The sequence below is a fragment of the Silene latifolia genome, chromosome Y (assembly GCF_048544455.1).
Source record: "Silene latifolia isolate original U9 population chromosome Y, ASM4854445v1, whole genome shotgun sequence".
NCBI classification, from domain to species: domain Eukaryota; kingdom Viridiplantae; phylum Streptophyta; class Magnoliopsida; order Caryophyllales; family Caryophyllaceae; genus Silene; species Silene latifolia.
This window is the reverse complement of record NC_133538.1, coordinates 18,751,990-18,769,695: the sequence shown is the minus strand read 5'-3', so window position 1 is coordinate 18,769,695 and position 17,706 is coordinate 18,751,990. Positions and strand designations below refer to the sequence as shown.

Below are 17,706 nucleotides of genomic sequence, written 5' to 3'. Positions count from 1 at the left end.
GAGGGTCGAGTTTATGAGAAGTGTAAGGACGTAACCAAGGAAAACAAAGACAACCGAAGCTATTTAATTTGTGAATGTTGGGTTCGCTATGGAAAAGAGTGGAGTAAGGAGAACGGTTTTGAAGAGTAGGAGTGGGAAGGCGATTTATGAGATAGACGGCTATGGAGAAGGCGTGAGGCCAGAAAGAGACTGGAATTTGAGCATGAGTGAGTAATGAGAGACCCGTCTCAACAATGTGACGGTGTCGTCGTTTAGCGAAACCATTGTGTTCCAGTGTGTGAGGAGGGGACGTAAGATGATTTATGCCGTTAATGTGGAGATTTTGAGTCATTTTAACAAATTCACCACCATTGTCGGAATAAAACTGACGGATTGGTTTGTTGAAGTATTTTTCAATTATGGCACGGAATTTGACAAAAGTAGAGGCAGTGTCGGATTTTTGTTTAATAGGATAAAACCATATATAATGAGTAAAATGATCAACAAAAACCACATAATATTTAAAGGAATCAGTGGAAAGAATAGGTGATGTCCATAAATCCGAATAAATTAAATATAACGGAGCAGGCGACTTAAGCGAAGACTCTGCAAAAGGGAGCTTATGGCTCTCATTTATGTGACACGAGATACAAGAATCGGAATGGGAAATGCGTTATTGAAACTTAGAAATTAAAAGCTGCATAATTTTATTAGAAGGGTGTCCTAAGCGTTGATGCCATGAAGAATGACCCGGAGCAATTGCAATCCGAGCGTGAGGCGGATTAGGAGGAGTCCAAACATACATTCCATCAATGAGTTGCCCTTGAAGAAGGACCGCTTCCGTTTGAATGTCATGAATGGAAAAAGAAGTGAGTGAGAATTTAGCAATTGCATTATTGTCATGGCAGAATTGTGAAACGGAAAATGAGCGAGGAAAATTTTTGGGAACAACTAAAACATTAGAAAAATGAAGTAAACGAGAGGATAAAGGAAGAGTGAATGAACCAGTGTGACTAATTTCAAGAGGAGAGCCATCAGCGATAAGAAGATCGTCTGGCCCATCATAAGCTTGATGAAGGGAGAGCGTGTTTAGGTCATCGGTAGTATGATGGGAGGCACCACTGTCAACAACCCAAGAACGAGGAGGAGGGGCAGTGCTAGGAGTGACGGTATTGGCCTGAGGACAAGGGCCTCGAGGCTGGCGGGTGGGAAAAACAACGTTCGGATAAAGCCTTTGGAGAAGGCGACAGTTGGATGCAACGTGACCGACTGGATCACAAAAGTGACAACGACCATGATACGGCTTGGAATAGGTGGTCTGATCGTTGGTAGTCTGAGTGTTGGACGAAGCAGGGGTCATGGAAGGGGATTTGTGATAGGTGGAGGAAGAGGAACGATTTTGATATTGGTGACGGGAATTAGTAGCAGCATGGGCTGAAGGCTGAAAAGTGGTGGAGACGGGTGGTGTATTTTTGAGGAGAAGTTCATGTTGTAATAATTTTTCATAAAGGGATTCAAAAGTAATCGGAGTATCGTGGGTACGAACCGCATCGATTACAGAACCATATTTGACGGGTTAAGGCCATTGAGGATTTTTGCGGTGATATCATCAATATCGTCAGTGCAAGCCTTTATGGCTGTCATATATTCGGTGATACTCATGTCATCGGTATGAGTAATGTTATTAAGGCGGTCTTTAATTTGGAAACGATGACCACAGGAAGAATTAGCAAAGGTACGAGTGAGGGTAGACCACGCACCATGAGACGTGGTATCGTTCACAATGAGGCCAGCAATAGGGGAAGATAAGGTACCCGTGAGAGCACCGAGAATTAATTGATCTTGGCGATACCATGTCGAATAAGCGGGATTGGGGTTAATGGTAGGTTCGGTGGCTGGAGGGACGGGTTGCACAGTGAGAGTTTCGGGTGGGGCAGGGTTTGTACCATCAAGATAGGAAAATAGTTGGAGACCGTTCATGATGGCACGCACCTGAAAACGCCATTGACGGAATGTTATCGTATCCTTAAGTTGGACACAGTTGGAAAACGTGACAAGAGTGAGGGGGAATTTGGGTCAGCGGTGTTGGCGAGTTGAAGGTGGGTATTGGCCATGGTTGTCGAGAAAGAAAAGGGACGGATTGACTGAGTAACGAATACAAGGAACGAGACCGGGAATCGTTTTATGATCGTGAGGATCGACAGACTCGTGATACCATGTAAAGAATTGAATAAGATTATAATTCATTATTGTGTTCTGAGGTTACAATATCAGGTATGTATACAAATAGGTAAGGCTAGAAGCTAAGCTAACTAAGTTCCATAAACTAGCTAACTGAACTACAAATAAGGAAGATGCATTTGACTAATAACAATTAACTAAACTAGGAGATAATTAAGGAGAGGAAGGGGGCTTCGGTTGTGCAGGTTGACCGGAGGAGCTTGACTTGTTGTTGGATAATATTATATTCTTAACAAGGATTAGGGGAGCCATGGTAGTGAATAAATGAAGTTATGAATAGATTAGATGGTTGAATTGTGAGAACTGTTTTTATGACAATATAATTGTAATCATTTAGTTCAGTGCACGCTTCTAAACCAGTTAATTTGGTTAAATTCAGACCTAGATCAAAAGATTGGAATGAACAGACCTGTTATGAACAGTAGACTACGCTAATGAGGATGAAAGTTAAGTTAGTAGTATTTTAGGGCGGATAGCGGACCGAAAGGACCTTTACTATACCCTTCTCACATTAGACCGTTTGAGCTGTTTATGACTGAATTGATTACCTGCCATGGTGGACCCACATCCTAACATTCTTCTCTTTATCTGATCACACCTCTTATTACTCTTTATTCTTGTTGCTCAATTTCTCTTGCCTTAATCTCTTTTAGTAGTTCGAAACAAATTCAAAACACCCAGTTTGTTACTCGACAGACTTAGATAGTAGATAGATATAATAGCCTCCTTGTGGATACGATACCCGACTTACCTCTGCTATATTTATTAGTTGAGCCAGTTGGTTTACTTTTGATAGGGTTGCGACAGCCGTGTCATGCTTTATACAATTAACCATCAAGGTTTCATATGTGATGAATTTGTTGAATTTTGTTGCCGATCTGCTTCTATTGTTCTCCTTTTAATGGGCCACACATCCACCAGCCTGCAGTCCCTACAATCCTCAATTTTTCCTTACTGTTCTTTGTTGATAAATAGATAGGTTTATATGATCCGTGTTTATTCTGATTTTTCCAATTTGGTCATCAGCTGCCAGTGGTTTGAAGTTATATTGTGATAAGGTTCAAGTTTTCAACTAGCAAGACATGCAATTATTCAGCTTCCACCTTTTTCTTCTGGTTATTATGTTATGCCTTTCTCTTCGCCATCATCTGTACATTTCATTGTTCCCTCTTTAAACTCTAAAAAGGCATTTGTTTGGAAAAAAAGTGTGCTTTTTGATCCGTTATCTCAGTAGGCCTCTCACCTTTTTAATCTATGCTCTGATGGAGTATTGATGTGAATAGCCAGAATTTATTGCTCACTGGTTATGTCATATTTGTATCAGATTTGGCAATTCAGTTGTGCTTTCTTTAATGTATTCTCCTTTTTTTTAGTGCATGTTGGCTTACTTGAACTCGTGTTTTCCTCCAGTATTGCACGTCACGAGGTGGATGGTTATGTATATGATGCTAATGAGGAACCTTAAATTTTGATGACTGGTAAATAAAACGAGTCAATGAGTTATCAACCATGTGCTGGATATGGGGAGGCTCTGCCCCAGAACTGAAAGAGGTATATCTTAGAAGGCCGGTGTTTTTTTGTCATATTTTTCTTGGCTTGATACTTCCAAAAGCATATATAATGTGGTTCTTACTTCTTAGAGCCTGATGTTAGAAAAATCTGCTGCCCGTTGTTTAGATTAAAACTTCTAGGGCTATCATTTGCCGTGTATTGTCAGAACTCAAAAGTTGGTCACAGTGCAGGCATCTTTCTATCTCCAATTAATCTCTCTTAGGACGAATATATCCGTCAAGATTAAATCGGTCCAAATAGCATCCCACTTGCATAGATAGGACAAGTTTTTTTGGGAAATATCTGGGCATTATGCATTTGTCTTATCTATGCTATTTGACCCGTTTTAAGTTTAAGATGGATACGCCCATCTTAAACAAGAATTTGTGTTCTCACACAACCTAAGCATGAGAATATTTCCAGATCATTTCTTAGGGTAACAAAGATGAAAATCATACCAGTTATCCTAGATCTACAAGAGTTCTTTGATCTAATAACCTGGGGGTTACGGCTAAATGTTATCCAAAAGCTGAAGTTAGTCACTCTTTGTGCTCGGTAAATATGCTGGACAACAGATCAAATATTCTATATTCCCTTAACCAAGCACTTTTTAGTCAGTGAAATGTGTTACTTTTACAGCATTAAGTTCCTATTAAGATTGTTTTTTGTTTACCCTCAATTGTGGACGATAAATTTGGTGCGCAGGTATGGCATTTGGTAGATACCTCAAAAAATGACCAATTTCATTATAGTCTATTTGCTCAGAAGATAGACAGCTTTGACACAGCTCCCAAGAAATTGTTGGCATCTGACTCGCATTTAAGGCCGGATATATTTCCTCTGAAATGGGTTATTTATCTAGGGCGGGTACAGAAAAGAGCAGGTTTAGAGATTATCTTGTATATTATTAGTTAGTATGTTAACTTATTTAGAGATATTCTCTCCTTGTAATTAGGCTAACCCTATGTAGTTTGTAACTATATATTCCTTAATGATATGCAACCCTAGTCGGATTCATACGCTTACATGGTATCAGTGTACACGTCTCATCCTTTGTGAATTTTCGCCCTCGGCATCACAAAGTCGTCATCCTTCTCCTACTCCGGTCTACCCTCACGCCACCATGCCCGAAGAAGAGAAAAATGACCACCAAAAGCCCGCCCTCCACCCCGTCTACACGGTTACCAACATTCAAAATAAGGTCCGTGTTCTTGACGGCGTTAAGGTCTCCTACTCGCTATGGGTCGACCTATTTATGCTTCATGCTCGTGGTTACAAGGTTCTGCATCACATGGACGGTACTACCCCTCCGTCCTCGACGGACCCGTTATATGATACATGGACGGAAATCGATGCCATTGTTTTACAATGGATCTATGGCACCATGTCAGACGATCTCCTTCCCCCCGTTCTCAAACGTGATTCCACCGCTCATCAAGCTTGGACTCGTGTTGCGAACATCTTCCTCAACAACAAGGGCGCTCATGCCGCTAGTCTCGAGCATGAATTCATCAATCTCAAACTCGGTAAATTTCCTAATTTCGATTCTTACTGACAAACACTTAAAGATTTGTCAGTAGCTCTGTCAGATGTCGGCGCCGCCGTCAGTGACCAGCGCTTGGTCCTCCAGTTAGTTCGCGGCCTTCCCAAAGAATATGATACGGTCGCGTCCTACATCAACCAAACGCTCCCGAATTTCGAAACAGCGAGATGTATGATCGAGCTTGAGAATCATAGGCAGGACAGCCGTGAGGAACCTGCGGCGTTGCTCGTCCCCAATTCCCCCCTGCTGATAACCACACTTGGGATGTGTGGACAGCGGGCCGCCCACGGGGGCGCTTGGTGAAGGGCTCGAAAACAAGCGTTTGCATTTTGTATGGAGTCGCCACCAATTTTTATGGGAAATTGGAACCGTTCGAATACCTCGTGTCATGTCAAGACACAAAGTAGTGACATGAACACTAAGCAATCGTTACCCTTAGCATTCTATGTCTAGAATGACTCTCGTGGATGCCAATGAACACGGGTGCTCACGGAGATCTGGAGTAAGGGGTGAGGGTACGTATTAGGAAGCTCTTTTGATCGAACACCTAATCCCGCCCGCCTCGATAGCGGCCTCTACTAATGATTAGGGAAGTTATTCGTACTTGATATATCGTCGGCTATATGCATGCAATGCAACATCCATAGATTAATCCTAGCATGTGAGAATTAGACTAAGTCGGTTGACATGTAATTAGCAAACAATTGGGTCGAAGTTGAGATTTAATGCTCATTTACATGTGAAGACATACAAATGATACAAAATACAATAATAATAAATATGAATTACAATAATGAAAATTACATTGGAATAGGCGATTTATGTCGGAAATACCTTTAAAACGGATAATTTGGGAAAAGAAATAAGAAAATAAAACAAATAAATTACTTAACGAGTCGGGAAGGTGATAATACTGAGATATTAGTTGATTAATACGTAGCTAATTAAACTAGGTCAAGGCGAACAGAGTTCGGGGGGACGAATTCACCACTCGAACAGCGCAGCGAGCACTGCGCCCTTTGGAAGAGCGCGCGGATTCTGCGTCTGTTCCAAGGGTGAGTTGGCCGTGAAGTGAAGCGAAGCGCAAACCGTTAATGTTAATTGGTAAATTAATGGATTGATTACGATATTAGACTCGGATGAAAGTGATTAATGAATTATTTACATATGATTGAAGTCATAAAACAGTAAAACATGGATGAGACGGAAACAAGACAGATTAATTATGTGAAGGGTCGATGTTAATGAATGATTAATTAAACTAACTAACTAAACGAATTATTAACTAAACATGATGAATTGACGACGGATTAATGAACAAACAGGTGAAAATATACCAACGATGAATCCCAGAAACCCAACATGAACGAATTGAATCCCTAAAACCCGAATTGAATTTAATGACGAAAAACCCGCAAATATTGATTATTAGGGATTTGAGTCGGATTTATGACGATTTAAACATGTTAATGATAATGGTTAATATACATATGAATTATTAAACTATCATGTGAACGAATTAATGATTAACAAAACAAAAGAAATAAATTTGATACGAATTACGAGAGGACGGAGGAAGAAGAAAAGAAGCAGAAGCTCGGCGGCCCCTCACGAAGAGGCGCAGCAGAATCGCGCTCCTTCAAGAGGCGCGGCGGTTGCTGCGTCTTTTCTCGACGTCGTCTCACTGGAATTTCGCAAAACAAAGTTTTAAAAGACGGTTTTAGAAATCGATTTTAATGGTGTTTTCGACATAAACCTTACAATTGTTATACGATAATTAAAATACAATAAATAAAAGAGAGATTAATACACCCTCAGACTTACATGTTGACGGAACGAGAAGAACTAAGAAGATCGATTAGTGAATGCTCGACGCGAATGCAAGGAAAGAGTGCCCTCGAAAGAGGAAAATGATTTAACAAGATTGATTAATTAGATTGATTGAGTGTAGTGGTCAAATTGGTCGGTCATGCAACGGAGAGGTCGGGTACCGGAAAGATCCGAGCTTACGTGGTCGGAAGTCCAAGCACGTAGGCGCCAGTAAGTAAGAACGAAGTCTAGAATGCAAAGGGAGAAGAGAAGGGCGGACACTCGCGTGAGAAATATGAGGAACGAAAGCTCCTATTTATACTAATCACGTGAAGGAATAGGGTTTCGGAGACTCTTTGGAAGTGAATCTCGGAAAGATATGAAAAAGATACGTAAATCATGCAAAGAAGGGCCTGGGAAGAGGCGCAGCAGCCACTGCGTCTCTTGGAAGAGGCGCAGCACCTGCTGCGTCTATTCCCGTGGAGGTTTCCTCCGCTTAAGAAAGATTTCCGTGTTTAAGTTATGGTAGGACGGAAATAAATCGATTATCTTTAATATCTTATGTAAATATTACGGGATATTATTTGCCAAAAGATAAAATTTGAGAAATATGGAATAGAAATATCCGGAACATTCCAGAACATTCCGACTCGGGATTTAACAAACTATCGAGAAAGTGGAGACGGTTTTTGACCCGGACTCGAATGTACTCTAATTATCGCCAAAACGACCGTATCGGCACGTAGATGACATTTAAGAGGTTGACATTAATATTTGAGCAATCACTTGACGATAATCTTACGAATTGTCACAAATCGTTCCGCGAATCAAACATGCGGCCCAATCATCACCGGGTGGTTTTGCGAGAGGTGCGTAAAACGAGGTGTCTACAGAGCCCCACTTTGACCGAGGCTTGGACAAGGCGAAAGTCAAAGTATAGCCATCAAGTCAATCGAAGATTACAACCTGACGACTATGGCGACGCGAGGCGACTCAAGGGGTTCGAGCCAAGGACCTGTCGTCGGGAACATTTTAGAGTCTGTCGACTATCGGGAGGGTCGTTTAAAGTCCATTAGACTACGTAAGGAGGCTCGCCAGCCATAAGAGGAGACCATACCTGTGATTTAATCGGACTTTGCGGGGAATGAGAGATATTGAAAACAGCAGGACGTCGGTAGAAACTGCTGGGGATCCGCTTGCGTCGGTCTCAAGCGAACTCGGGCGAAATTTGGAGGTTGAATCTGCTTGCGTTGGAGAATATGTCGACGACTAGGAACATCTTGATCGTCGTAGGGGAAACCTTGAGTGAGCAGTACTGCAAAATACTACTGCGCTGGGGATAGACGACCAGGAACATCTTGATCGTCGTAGAAAGAAAGTCTTGAGTGAGCGATCGCAAAATACTACTGTCTTTGGATAAAATGAATTTGGACGATATCGCAAAATATTGTCGCTATTTGGATAAAACGTGGGCCGGAACGAAAGAAAATCGTCGAAACGGACCAAAATGATAAAACGTCATCGAGGAAGAGGCGCACCAAAGATGGACCCACGAATAACGAACCCATAACGGATTTTTGAAAATCCATATGGTGGGAAACAAAGGAAGAGGCGCAGCAAGAGCTGCGTCTCTTGGAAGAGGCGCAGCACCTGCTGCGTCTTTTCCCCAATTCAGCAATTCTGCGTAAAAACGCGAAATCAGAAGGTTTTATTTCATTATTTCGAAACACAATTTTTGCAATTTCTCTCTCAAATCTTCACCATTTCCGCCAAGGTTTGATGCAAAAGCTTGCTTTAAACATGACTAATCGAGGTATGTGTTTTAATCTTGCATTAATCTTCCACATTTGTCGAATTTTGAGCCGCGAACATTAGGGTTTTCGACCCTTTTGATCGAAAATTTGGGGCTTTTCCCCCAAATGGATTTGTCGTGCCCAATTGATGCTAGGAATGGATAATAGGTGATGCTAGGAACATAACCATGTATTTACTTCGAATTTTCATCGATTTTTGAGCCCTTGAGCAGAAATTGAGACGGTTTCACAGCTAGATCGTAAATTGCTTCGAAAATGGCCTTAGGATTGCCCATTTGTGATGAAATTTGATATTTGGGACCCTTGGATGATGGGTAAACTTTCTACCATCTTGGAAGTTTGGTTTGTGACAACTTTTTCCAGACACTCTTCTAGGGCATAACCGCCATTATAGCGAAATGCTGCCGAATTTTCGACTCGAACCCGAGACTAGGCCTTGACTTTGTCTTGACTTGACTCAATTCATCACATGAGTGATTGAATTGGTGGGAATATGGCCAAGGATGGCCAGAAATGGGGAATTCCGGGGCCTTGAAGGCTCGAAAACTTCTTAACAAAGGCTTGTCGTCATGGGACGCGGCCTGAATTTGCTTTAATGTTTGCGGTGTGACGATGCTTCTACTTCTGGGAGAGATCCCATGGACATAGACGCCGCTGTTGTTGAGGAGGCGCTAGAGCAGGCCTTCACCGCTGCGGTGATGGCTGCTGCGGACGAGGTTCCCGAGGAGGAGGCTGCTGAGGAGGAGGAGATTCCGAGACGGGCCCACCTCGGACGAGGAGGTCGTCACCGAGAGGTGCTCTGCATGGGCCGAGACACGGGAGAGTAGGCACCTCGTGTGGGCTGCAGAGGGTCACTTGTCCTACAGGACGGTGAAGAGCTTGGTAAATAGGAATTCCCTAACTCATTACCTATCCTTTTCTATTTTTGTTCAAATTTCTTCCAAATTTACTCAAAACTAAAGATAGCTTTATTTCGAATCATAATAGGAGGCTGGGAACATCCGGTCGTTCTCGGGGTATACGACAGCGATGGAGCATTACGAGCGGTTGTCGGCGGAGGAGAGGGCCATGATCGAGCGTGGAGCGTTTGGTCCTCTGGTTCAGGTCTGGAGGGATATCGTGAAGAGGAAGTTGCGGGCCAACCTTAGCCTGGTCCGCGCTTTCTTGGATCGATTTTGGGATACGACTTCCACGTTTCACCTGCCTTTTGGTGAGGTGGGAGTCACCTTGGAGGACTACGGCATGATTTCTGGTCTGCCGTGCGGGACTGAGGAGATGGTGTGGCCGGAGAGGCGGCATGAGGGCGGATTCGGCCGAGGCGAGGAGGTTGATCGGCCGGAACTGTCGCCGAAGGTGTTGCGGTCGGGTTTGGTACCCGTTCCTACGTTCGAGACTACTTTGCGGGGAAGACCCGGAGCGGTGACGATCAATGGGAGGGAGACGGCTCCTCCTCCTGTCTGAGCGAGAGGGCTCGTCTGTGGCTTTGGTGGTTCTTGTCTTCGATCTACCTCGGAGACAAGGGTGAGAGGCTGTCGACGAAGCTTCTTCCCTTTCTTTCTGACCTGAGTTCCCTAGGGCGTTGGGACTGGGTCACTGCTGGTTTTGCGGTCCTCATCCGCTTTATGAGGGCCATGGTTCGTCCGGAGTTGATGGAGAAGGGGACTTCTCCTGGTGCCGTCGGACCTGGGTTACTGTTGGAGGTATGAACCTTCCTTTAGACCAAAGTAAATTCCTTTCTTTTATCAAAGATCGAAAGATCGTCATTGACTATTCTGTTTTACAGGCGTGGGTGTACTCTTACTTTCCGGGCCTCGCGCCCAAGAGGACGGAGCCGCTGGAGAGGGCCTACCCCGTGGTGAGGGATTGGGTCATGTGCCGGACGAAGAGCAAGCGTTCTTCTCACAATGTCTACCGGCGGGATGTGAACGCTCTTCAGCTGAGCAGCGTGAGTATCCCATTTGTATGCACTTATTCTTCTCATACTTCGTTTTTAATTGATAGGAATGACCTTTGCCTTCATATTGTCGCAGTGGGTGCCCAGACCTCGGGCGGAGTCGCCTGGAGCGCCTCCTTTGTCGCTGAGGTCCTTCGACCTAGGAGCTCGAGTCGGCTGTTGTTGTGGACGTCGATAGGTCCTGTGTGGTATCTGGGCGAGCGGTTAGCTCGTCAGTGCTTTCGGGGCGCGTTGACGGTTCCCGTCGATCCTCCTAGGACGATGTTTAGGGAGCCTTCTGAGGCTGAGAGGGAGGCGGACTTGGCTGGCGCTAGTGGCGACGACCTTCTTCTCCCTGACGAGGATTACTCGGCGTTCCTTTACGGGAGGTTGGCGTATTGGCCGGTAGTGGTGAGTATCTTTTGTTTTCTTGTTGGATTTTGATTTTCGAGAATCGCGACGAAAGATCATCGATTAACGAGAGCCATTTTGCAGGAGGTTGAGGCGGCGGGCATCGAGCCCCCAGAGTACCCCGAGACCCTCGAGTACACTGACGCTACTGGGAGGACGACGATCTCCGAGCTGCGTGACTTTGACGTGGTTTGTGACGGATCTTTGGCCTAGATGATGGCAAAGATCGATTCGGAGGGTGAGTTCCCATTTTGCATAGTTTTCATGTAAGAACACATTTGATTGAATTTGTTCAATTTTGCTGAGAATTACTTTTTGAAAATGCAGGTTGCGCCGTCCCGGTTCGTGGCATTATGGAGGGTGGCCAACCGGCTGCGAGCTACCGCCATCGAGGCACTCATCGGTGGTCGGGGTCGTCAGGTATGAATCTCACTTGACTTCTTTTGATTTTTGATTATTTCCAATTTTGATTGAGTTGATTGACATGAGTCAATTTATTTCGCATTCACGGGCGGTCGTGAGTGGAGCGAGAGTTGGCCCGATCTCGGGAGGAGACGGCTCGCTTGGCCGAGGAGCTCGAGTTTCGGGGACGCCGAGATCGCCGCTCTTACGGCGAGGTTGCCGAGCTGGAGGGTGCCCAGCAGTAGCTTTTGTGTACATTTGGACATCTGTTTTTGAAACATTTTTGGATTTGTTTTGGGGCGCAAGCCCCCAGTTTACTTGGATTTGGATTTGTTTGGGGCGGAGCCCCCAGTTGTACATTTGGACCTGTTTTTGAAACATTTTTGGATTTGTTTTGGGGCGCAAGCCCCCAGTTTACTTGGATTTGGATTTGTTTGGGGCGGAGCCCCCAGTTGTACATTTGGACTGTTTGGGGCGAAGTAGCTTGATTTCTTGTATATTTGCTTTTTTGTTGTATATACGATGGCCGAGTGCCTTTTTGCATTTGGATGGTGTTGTTTGTACTGCGGGTTAGCTTTTGAACAGGTTTGGTAGACAACGGTTTTTTGCCATGTCATCGCTTGGAATTTACATAGAAAATCACGTAACACATACATTTTATATACACATAGGGCCTTTAATTAGTGCAAAATGAGACTCGAAAGGACGTGAAAATGCAAAAATTTTATCGGAAATGACCGGACGGTAGGGAGGGTTACCCCCAAAAAAAAAAGAAAAAAGAGAAATCTATAAGTTAGAAAATGGAGAAATATAAATATTGAATTTTATTAAAATGAAAACAAAAGAAAATTAAAAAAGAAACGATTTAAAGTGTGCTGAAATGGCGGAGGTGTCGATGTCGCCTCGAAATGCGTGCCCGCGAATTTAGGAAACCCGAAACATGGTAAATTTCTCGGATTTACCAAAATAAAATCCCGCAAGAATAGGAAACTGCGCGTTTATAGAATTAGGAAATATCCAAACGCGGAAATCACAGAAGTGAGGCTGGGGAAGAGGCGCAGCATGAGCTGCGTCCCTTTGAAGAGGCGCAGCTGGTGCTGCGCCTGTTCCCAGGCTTGTCCGTTCTGACGGATTTTTGGAAACAGCAATTTAGTATAAATGGGAGCGTCGACGAAGCTTTAAATCATATAATTCTTCCTTCTCTTCTTCGTCGCCTCACATAAAATTTTCAAGAGAAAATTATCATCATGAATACTTTGGAGATCCGCTTGAAGGAATGGACTAATGAGTTTTCGAACATTGAGAAACATGATATGGGTGCTTATAACCTTGGGTCTTTATTGAGTTTGAAACTCATTAAGGTTGTAAAACCGTTCTTGGATGCTTGTCTTGATTATTGGGACCCAAATTATCATGTTTTTGCGTTCCCAGGAGGTGATATTTGTCCTTTTCCGGAGGAAATTGCTGCTATTGGCGGGTGGGACCCTGAACATTTACCTGCCATCCCTTCTACTGCTCAAGGGTATAAGAGCAAGTTTAGAGATTTGCTTGGACTTACTAGACTCGAGGTAGATCGTCTCGTTACCCCGAAAGGCGTGAGAATGTTGGATTTTATAGACCGATTCATCAACAGGGCCGACCCTACTGTTTCTTATGTTGCCAGGAGGAGGGCGTTTGGCTTCTGTTTGCTGCATGTATATGTCTTCCAGGGACATGTTGATGAAGAACTGCGAGGTGATCCCCGTCTATTGGGTCTTATTGAGCAAATGGAGCTGCGCAGGAGCCCAGCTTGTCTATGCCTAGGGGAGATCATTTTGGGTTTGGATAATAGGAAATCCAACCGTGATCTGCCGTTCTTGGGAAGTCCCGTTATTTTGCAGGTAAAAGACATCTTTCTTTCGTTTTTTTTTTTTTTTTTTTTTTTTTTTTTTGCGGATGTCTAATACCTGTTTTTTGGTAGGTTTGGCTTATGGAACGGCTTCGATTGCTCGAGCCCCCAGTTCATGCACTTTCCTATCATGCCCGTATGATTTCGATGAGGACACGGCTGTACATGGTGGACTTCACCCGGGTCTGCGATTATTGGAAGAACAAGCTGAAGAATGATGATGGCCCGCCGATCGGTGGGTCGCCCGTGGTGGCACCTCAAGTCATCCTTTGGAGTGTCTTCTTTGGATCCTACTAGGTCCGTGCGCATTCCTGGATTGGAGTTTATGGTATGCATCTTTCCTGAGAGACTGATGAGGCAAGTCGGGTTGAAGCAGATGATCCCTAGGCTTGACACCATTCCGCAGACTGCTATGGCGCTTACTACAGAGAGCCGAAGAGAGTGGGCCATGAAATGGGCCCAAAGGAACATGTGGTTCTTGAGCTTCTCCGCCAATGCCTTGTGGGTGTCGGACTCTTATCTGAGGTGGAGAAAGGCTGCAACTTCGGAAGAGCGCGAAAAACTGAGGAAGCGCGAGCCCGTTGACTACAAGGTGCGCGAGGGAGAGAAAGAGAAGGAGAAGCATCTGACAGAAGGAGAAGAAGAAGCCGGGTTTCAAGTCATTCATCCTTCCAAGAAATCGAAGACTACTCCTGTCGCAGAGATGGTGGTTGGCAAGAATGGAAGAGTCAGGCCTCGAGAAAGACCGTTGGTGATTAGGTCTGAAGTGGTGCAAGAGCGCCCGGCTCGAGGTCGTGACAAGAAATATGACAAGAACGACAAAGGCAAGGGAAAGATGGAGGAATAGCCCAGGTCTTATTTATTATTTGATTATTATTATTATTATTGTAACAAGAGGAGGGATTTTTAGAATCCTAGCCTAATCTATTTTTATTATTTGTCGTATTATTATTATTAGAAATTGAATGAAATAAAAAGGTTAAGTGGTTATGAAACCGTTGTGATTTTCTTTAATTATTCTTGTCGAATTTCATATGCAATGCAAATGTCCTTCTATTTACATTTTAAATATAATGGTGGGTTGAATCCCGTGAAGGATTGCCTACGTATTCACTTAAAGAAAGCGAAATCAAACCCTTGCGCGTAGTTCGAGTAAATGTAAAAGAATAATTGTTCGAAGCAAGAGCTTGTAATGAACATAGAAAATAAGCATGAGCTTTTGCTTACTCGGGAGGTGCGAATTTTAGTTTGTTTGACGATATGAGGATGACAAGTTTGCCAAGATGCAAGAGCATAGTGACATTCAGATGGGCCAGGGGCCGCTTATTTAGTGCCACAAGAGCGACACTTAGGTTTACGCGAGGCGCGTTTTTATCCTATTCTAGGCATAGTATCGTTTCAGTTGGTCGAGATTTGTGGGGTTTGAAAACTCATTCCCATCTAGGTCTGTGATTCTAACCGCGCCTCCTGGGAGTATGGATTTGACTAGATATGGTCTGGCCCAATTAGGTTTGAATTTTCCCCTCGGGTCGACAGGTAAAAGAGCTCTAACCGATTTGAGTACTAAGTCTCCTTCTTTGATGTTTCTTGGCCTAACCCTTTTGTTGAAAGCTCGTTTGATACGTGCTTGATATGTTTGGACATTATGTAAGGCACGTAGCCTACGTTCATCCAGGAGGATGAGTTCTTCGTATCTATCCCTTTTCCAATCGGCTTCCGGGATTTGACTTTCTAGCAGAATACGCAAGGATGGTATTTTTAGCTCGACTGGTTGTACGGCTTCCATGCCGTAAGTCAAATAGAAAGGAGTAGCCCCAGTGGGCGTCCTGACGGATGTTCGATACCCCCACAAAGCGAAGGGTATTTTGCTTGGCCAATCTCTGTAATTGTCAGTCATTTTCTTGAGGATTGTGACGACATTCTTGTTAGCCGCCTCTACCGCGCCGTTAGTCTGTGGTCGATAGGGCGAGGAGTGATGATGCTTGATCTTGTACTTGGCTAGCAATTGTTCGGTTTCGGCTTGGAAGTGGGACCCATTATCGCTGATGATCTCATGTGGGCAACCATATCGACAGATGATGTTGTTTTGTATGAATTTGGCTACATTTTTGGCCGTAAGAGCGGTGTAGGAAGCCGCTTCTACCCACTTGGTGAAGTAGTCAATTGCTACTAGGATGAAACAGTGACCTCTTGTTCCGGCTGGGGTTATTTTCCCAATTATGTCAATTCCCCATGCGGAGAATGGCCAAGGAGATGTCATCGTATAGAGCAACGAAGGAGGGACATGTTGTACGTTCCCGAAGATTTGACAGTTGTGGCAATGTCTCACATATTTGATGCAATCCGATTCCATTGTGGTCCAATAGTACCCTAGACGTGTGATTTTCTTTGCCATCATAGGTCCACTCATGTGAGGACCGCATTCTCCGTCGTGGACTTCTTCCATCACTTTTCGTGCCTGTGAATGATCAAGGCAACGTAGGACTACACCAAGAGGTGTTCTTTTGTACAATTCTCCCTGCATTAGGGTGTATTGGGAAGCTATTAGGCGTATAGCGCGTTGTCCCCTTTTGTCCATATCTGGCGGATAGGTACCATTGAGCTTGAAATTCAGGATTGCTTGGAACCAGGGTTCCTGTGCGATTTCTTCTTCATCGGTAATTTGATGGACATAAGCGCTCGACCGTCGTTCGATACACAAAGGCATTTCCATCATGTAATCGGGCATGTTTATCAAAGATGCAAGTTTCGCAAGAGCGTCTGCAAATTGATTTTCTTCTCGAGGTAGGTGTAAGTAGGTTACGTGATCAAAGAATTGAGCGACTTGGTCTATCCTAGCCTGATAGGGTGCTAGGCTTTCACTTCGGATTTTCCAGGATCCCGTAACTTGGTTGATGATCAGTGATGAATCTCCATGCACTCGGAGGTTTTTGATGCCTAAGCTTATCGCCGCTTGTAGTCCAATTAGACAAGCCTCATACTCATGGGCGTTGTTCGTCACCTCGAAGTCGAGTTTGTGACAATCGGTGTATGCTCACCTTCGGGAGAAATGAGCAACACTCCTATCCCAAATCCTCTTAGGTTTGATGCTCCATCAAAGTATAGGTCCCACGAGTCTACATCTGTTTGAAGTATATCCTCGTCGGGAAATGACCAAGTATCTATGGTTTGTGCGTCGTTGATGGGATTTTCTGCGAAGAATTCGGCGACGGCGCAACCCTTTATTACTTTCAGTGGCACATATTTGAGGTCAAATTCCGAGAGCATCATGGTCCATCTTGCCAGGCGTTCGTTGAGAACGGGTTTCTCGAAGAGGTATTTGACTGGATCCATTTTGGAGAATATCTTGACAGAGTAGCTAAGCATGTAGTGACGTAGCTTCTTTGTTGCCCACACAAGAGCGAGGCATGTCTTTTCGAGTTGTGAGTATTTGCACTCGTATTCCAAGAACTTCTTACTTAGGTAGTAAATAGCTCTTTCTTCACTTCCTACGGTTTGAGCTAACATGGCACCCATGGCGGTTTCGGTTACCGTGAGATATAAACCAAGAGGCTGGTCTTGTTGTGGTGGCATGAGCACTGGTGGTTTAGCCAATATCTCCTTGATTCTGTCGAACGCCTTTTGACAATCATCGTCCCACATGGTGTGGTCTGTTTTCTTGAGTTTCTTGAAGATAGGCTCGCAAATCATCGTAAGTTTCGATATGAATCGACTTATGTATTGCACTTTTCCCAGGAATCCTCCGACTTCTTTTTTCGTTTGAGGTTGTGGCATTTCAATCGAGCTTTGATTTTGGAAGGATCTATTTCTATGCCTCGTTGGCTAACGACGTATCCTAGGAGTTTGCCAGATGTCACCCCAAATGTGCACTTCTGAGGATTGAGTCTCATGTTGTACTTCCGTAGCCTTGCGAAGAACTTGCGAAGGTTCGCAATATGTCCCTCTCTCTTCTTGGATTTGACGATCATGTCATCTACATATACCTCAACTTCTTTGTGCATCATGTCATGTAGGAGTGTAGTTGCGGTGCGTTGGTATGTAGCTCTGGCGTTGATCAATCCGAACGGCATTACCGTATAGCAATAGGTTCCCCATTGGGTGAAACGCGGTCTTATGCATGTCTTCCATGGCCATT

General features: G+C 44.2%; 1 protein-coding gene across 2 annotated transcripts in view; it reads left to right on the top strand.

Annotated features, from left to right (window-relative positions):
- The first annotated feature begins 2,863 nt into the window (after window positions 1-2,863).
- LOC141627050 (oxysterol-binding protein-related protein 3C-like) overlaps window positions 2,864-17,706 on the top strand; it is a 54,460-nt gene continuing 39,617 nt past the window's right edge. For both annotated transcript variants that reach the window (XR_012536615.1, XM_074440551.1), the window contains exons 1-3: window positions 2,864-3,335; window positions 3,631-3,771; window positions 4,477-4,654. Coding sequence is in view for 1 of the 2 variants with exons in the window: in XM_074440551.1 (XP_074296652.1) it covers window positions 3,730-3,771; window positions 4,477-4,654 (220 nt within the window). In the remaining variant the exon portion in view is untranslated. The remainder of the gene's footprint in view (window positions 3,336-3,630; window positions 3,772-4,476; window positions 4,655-17,706) is intronic.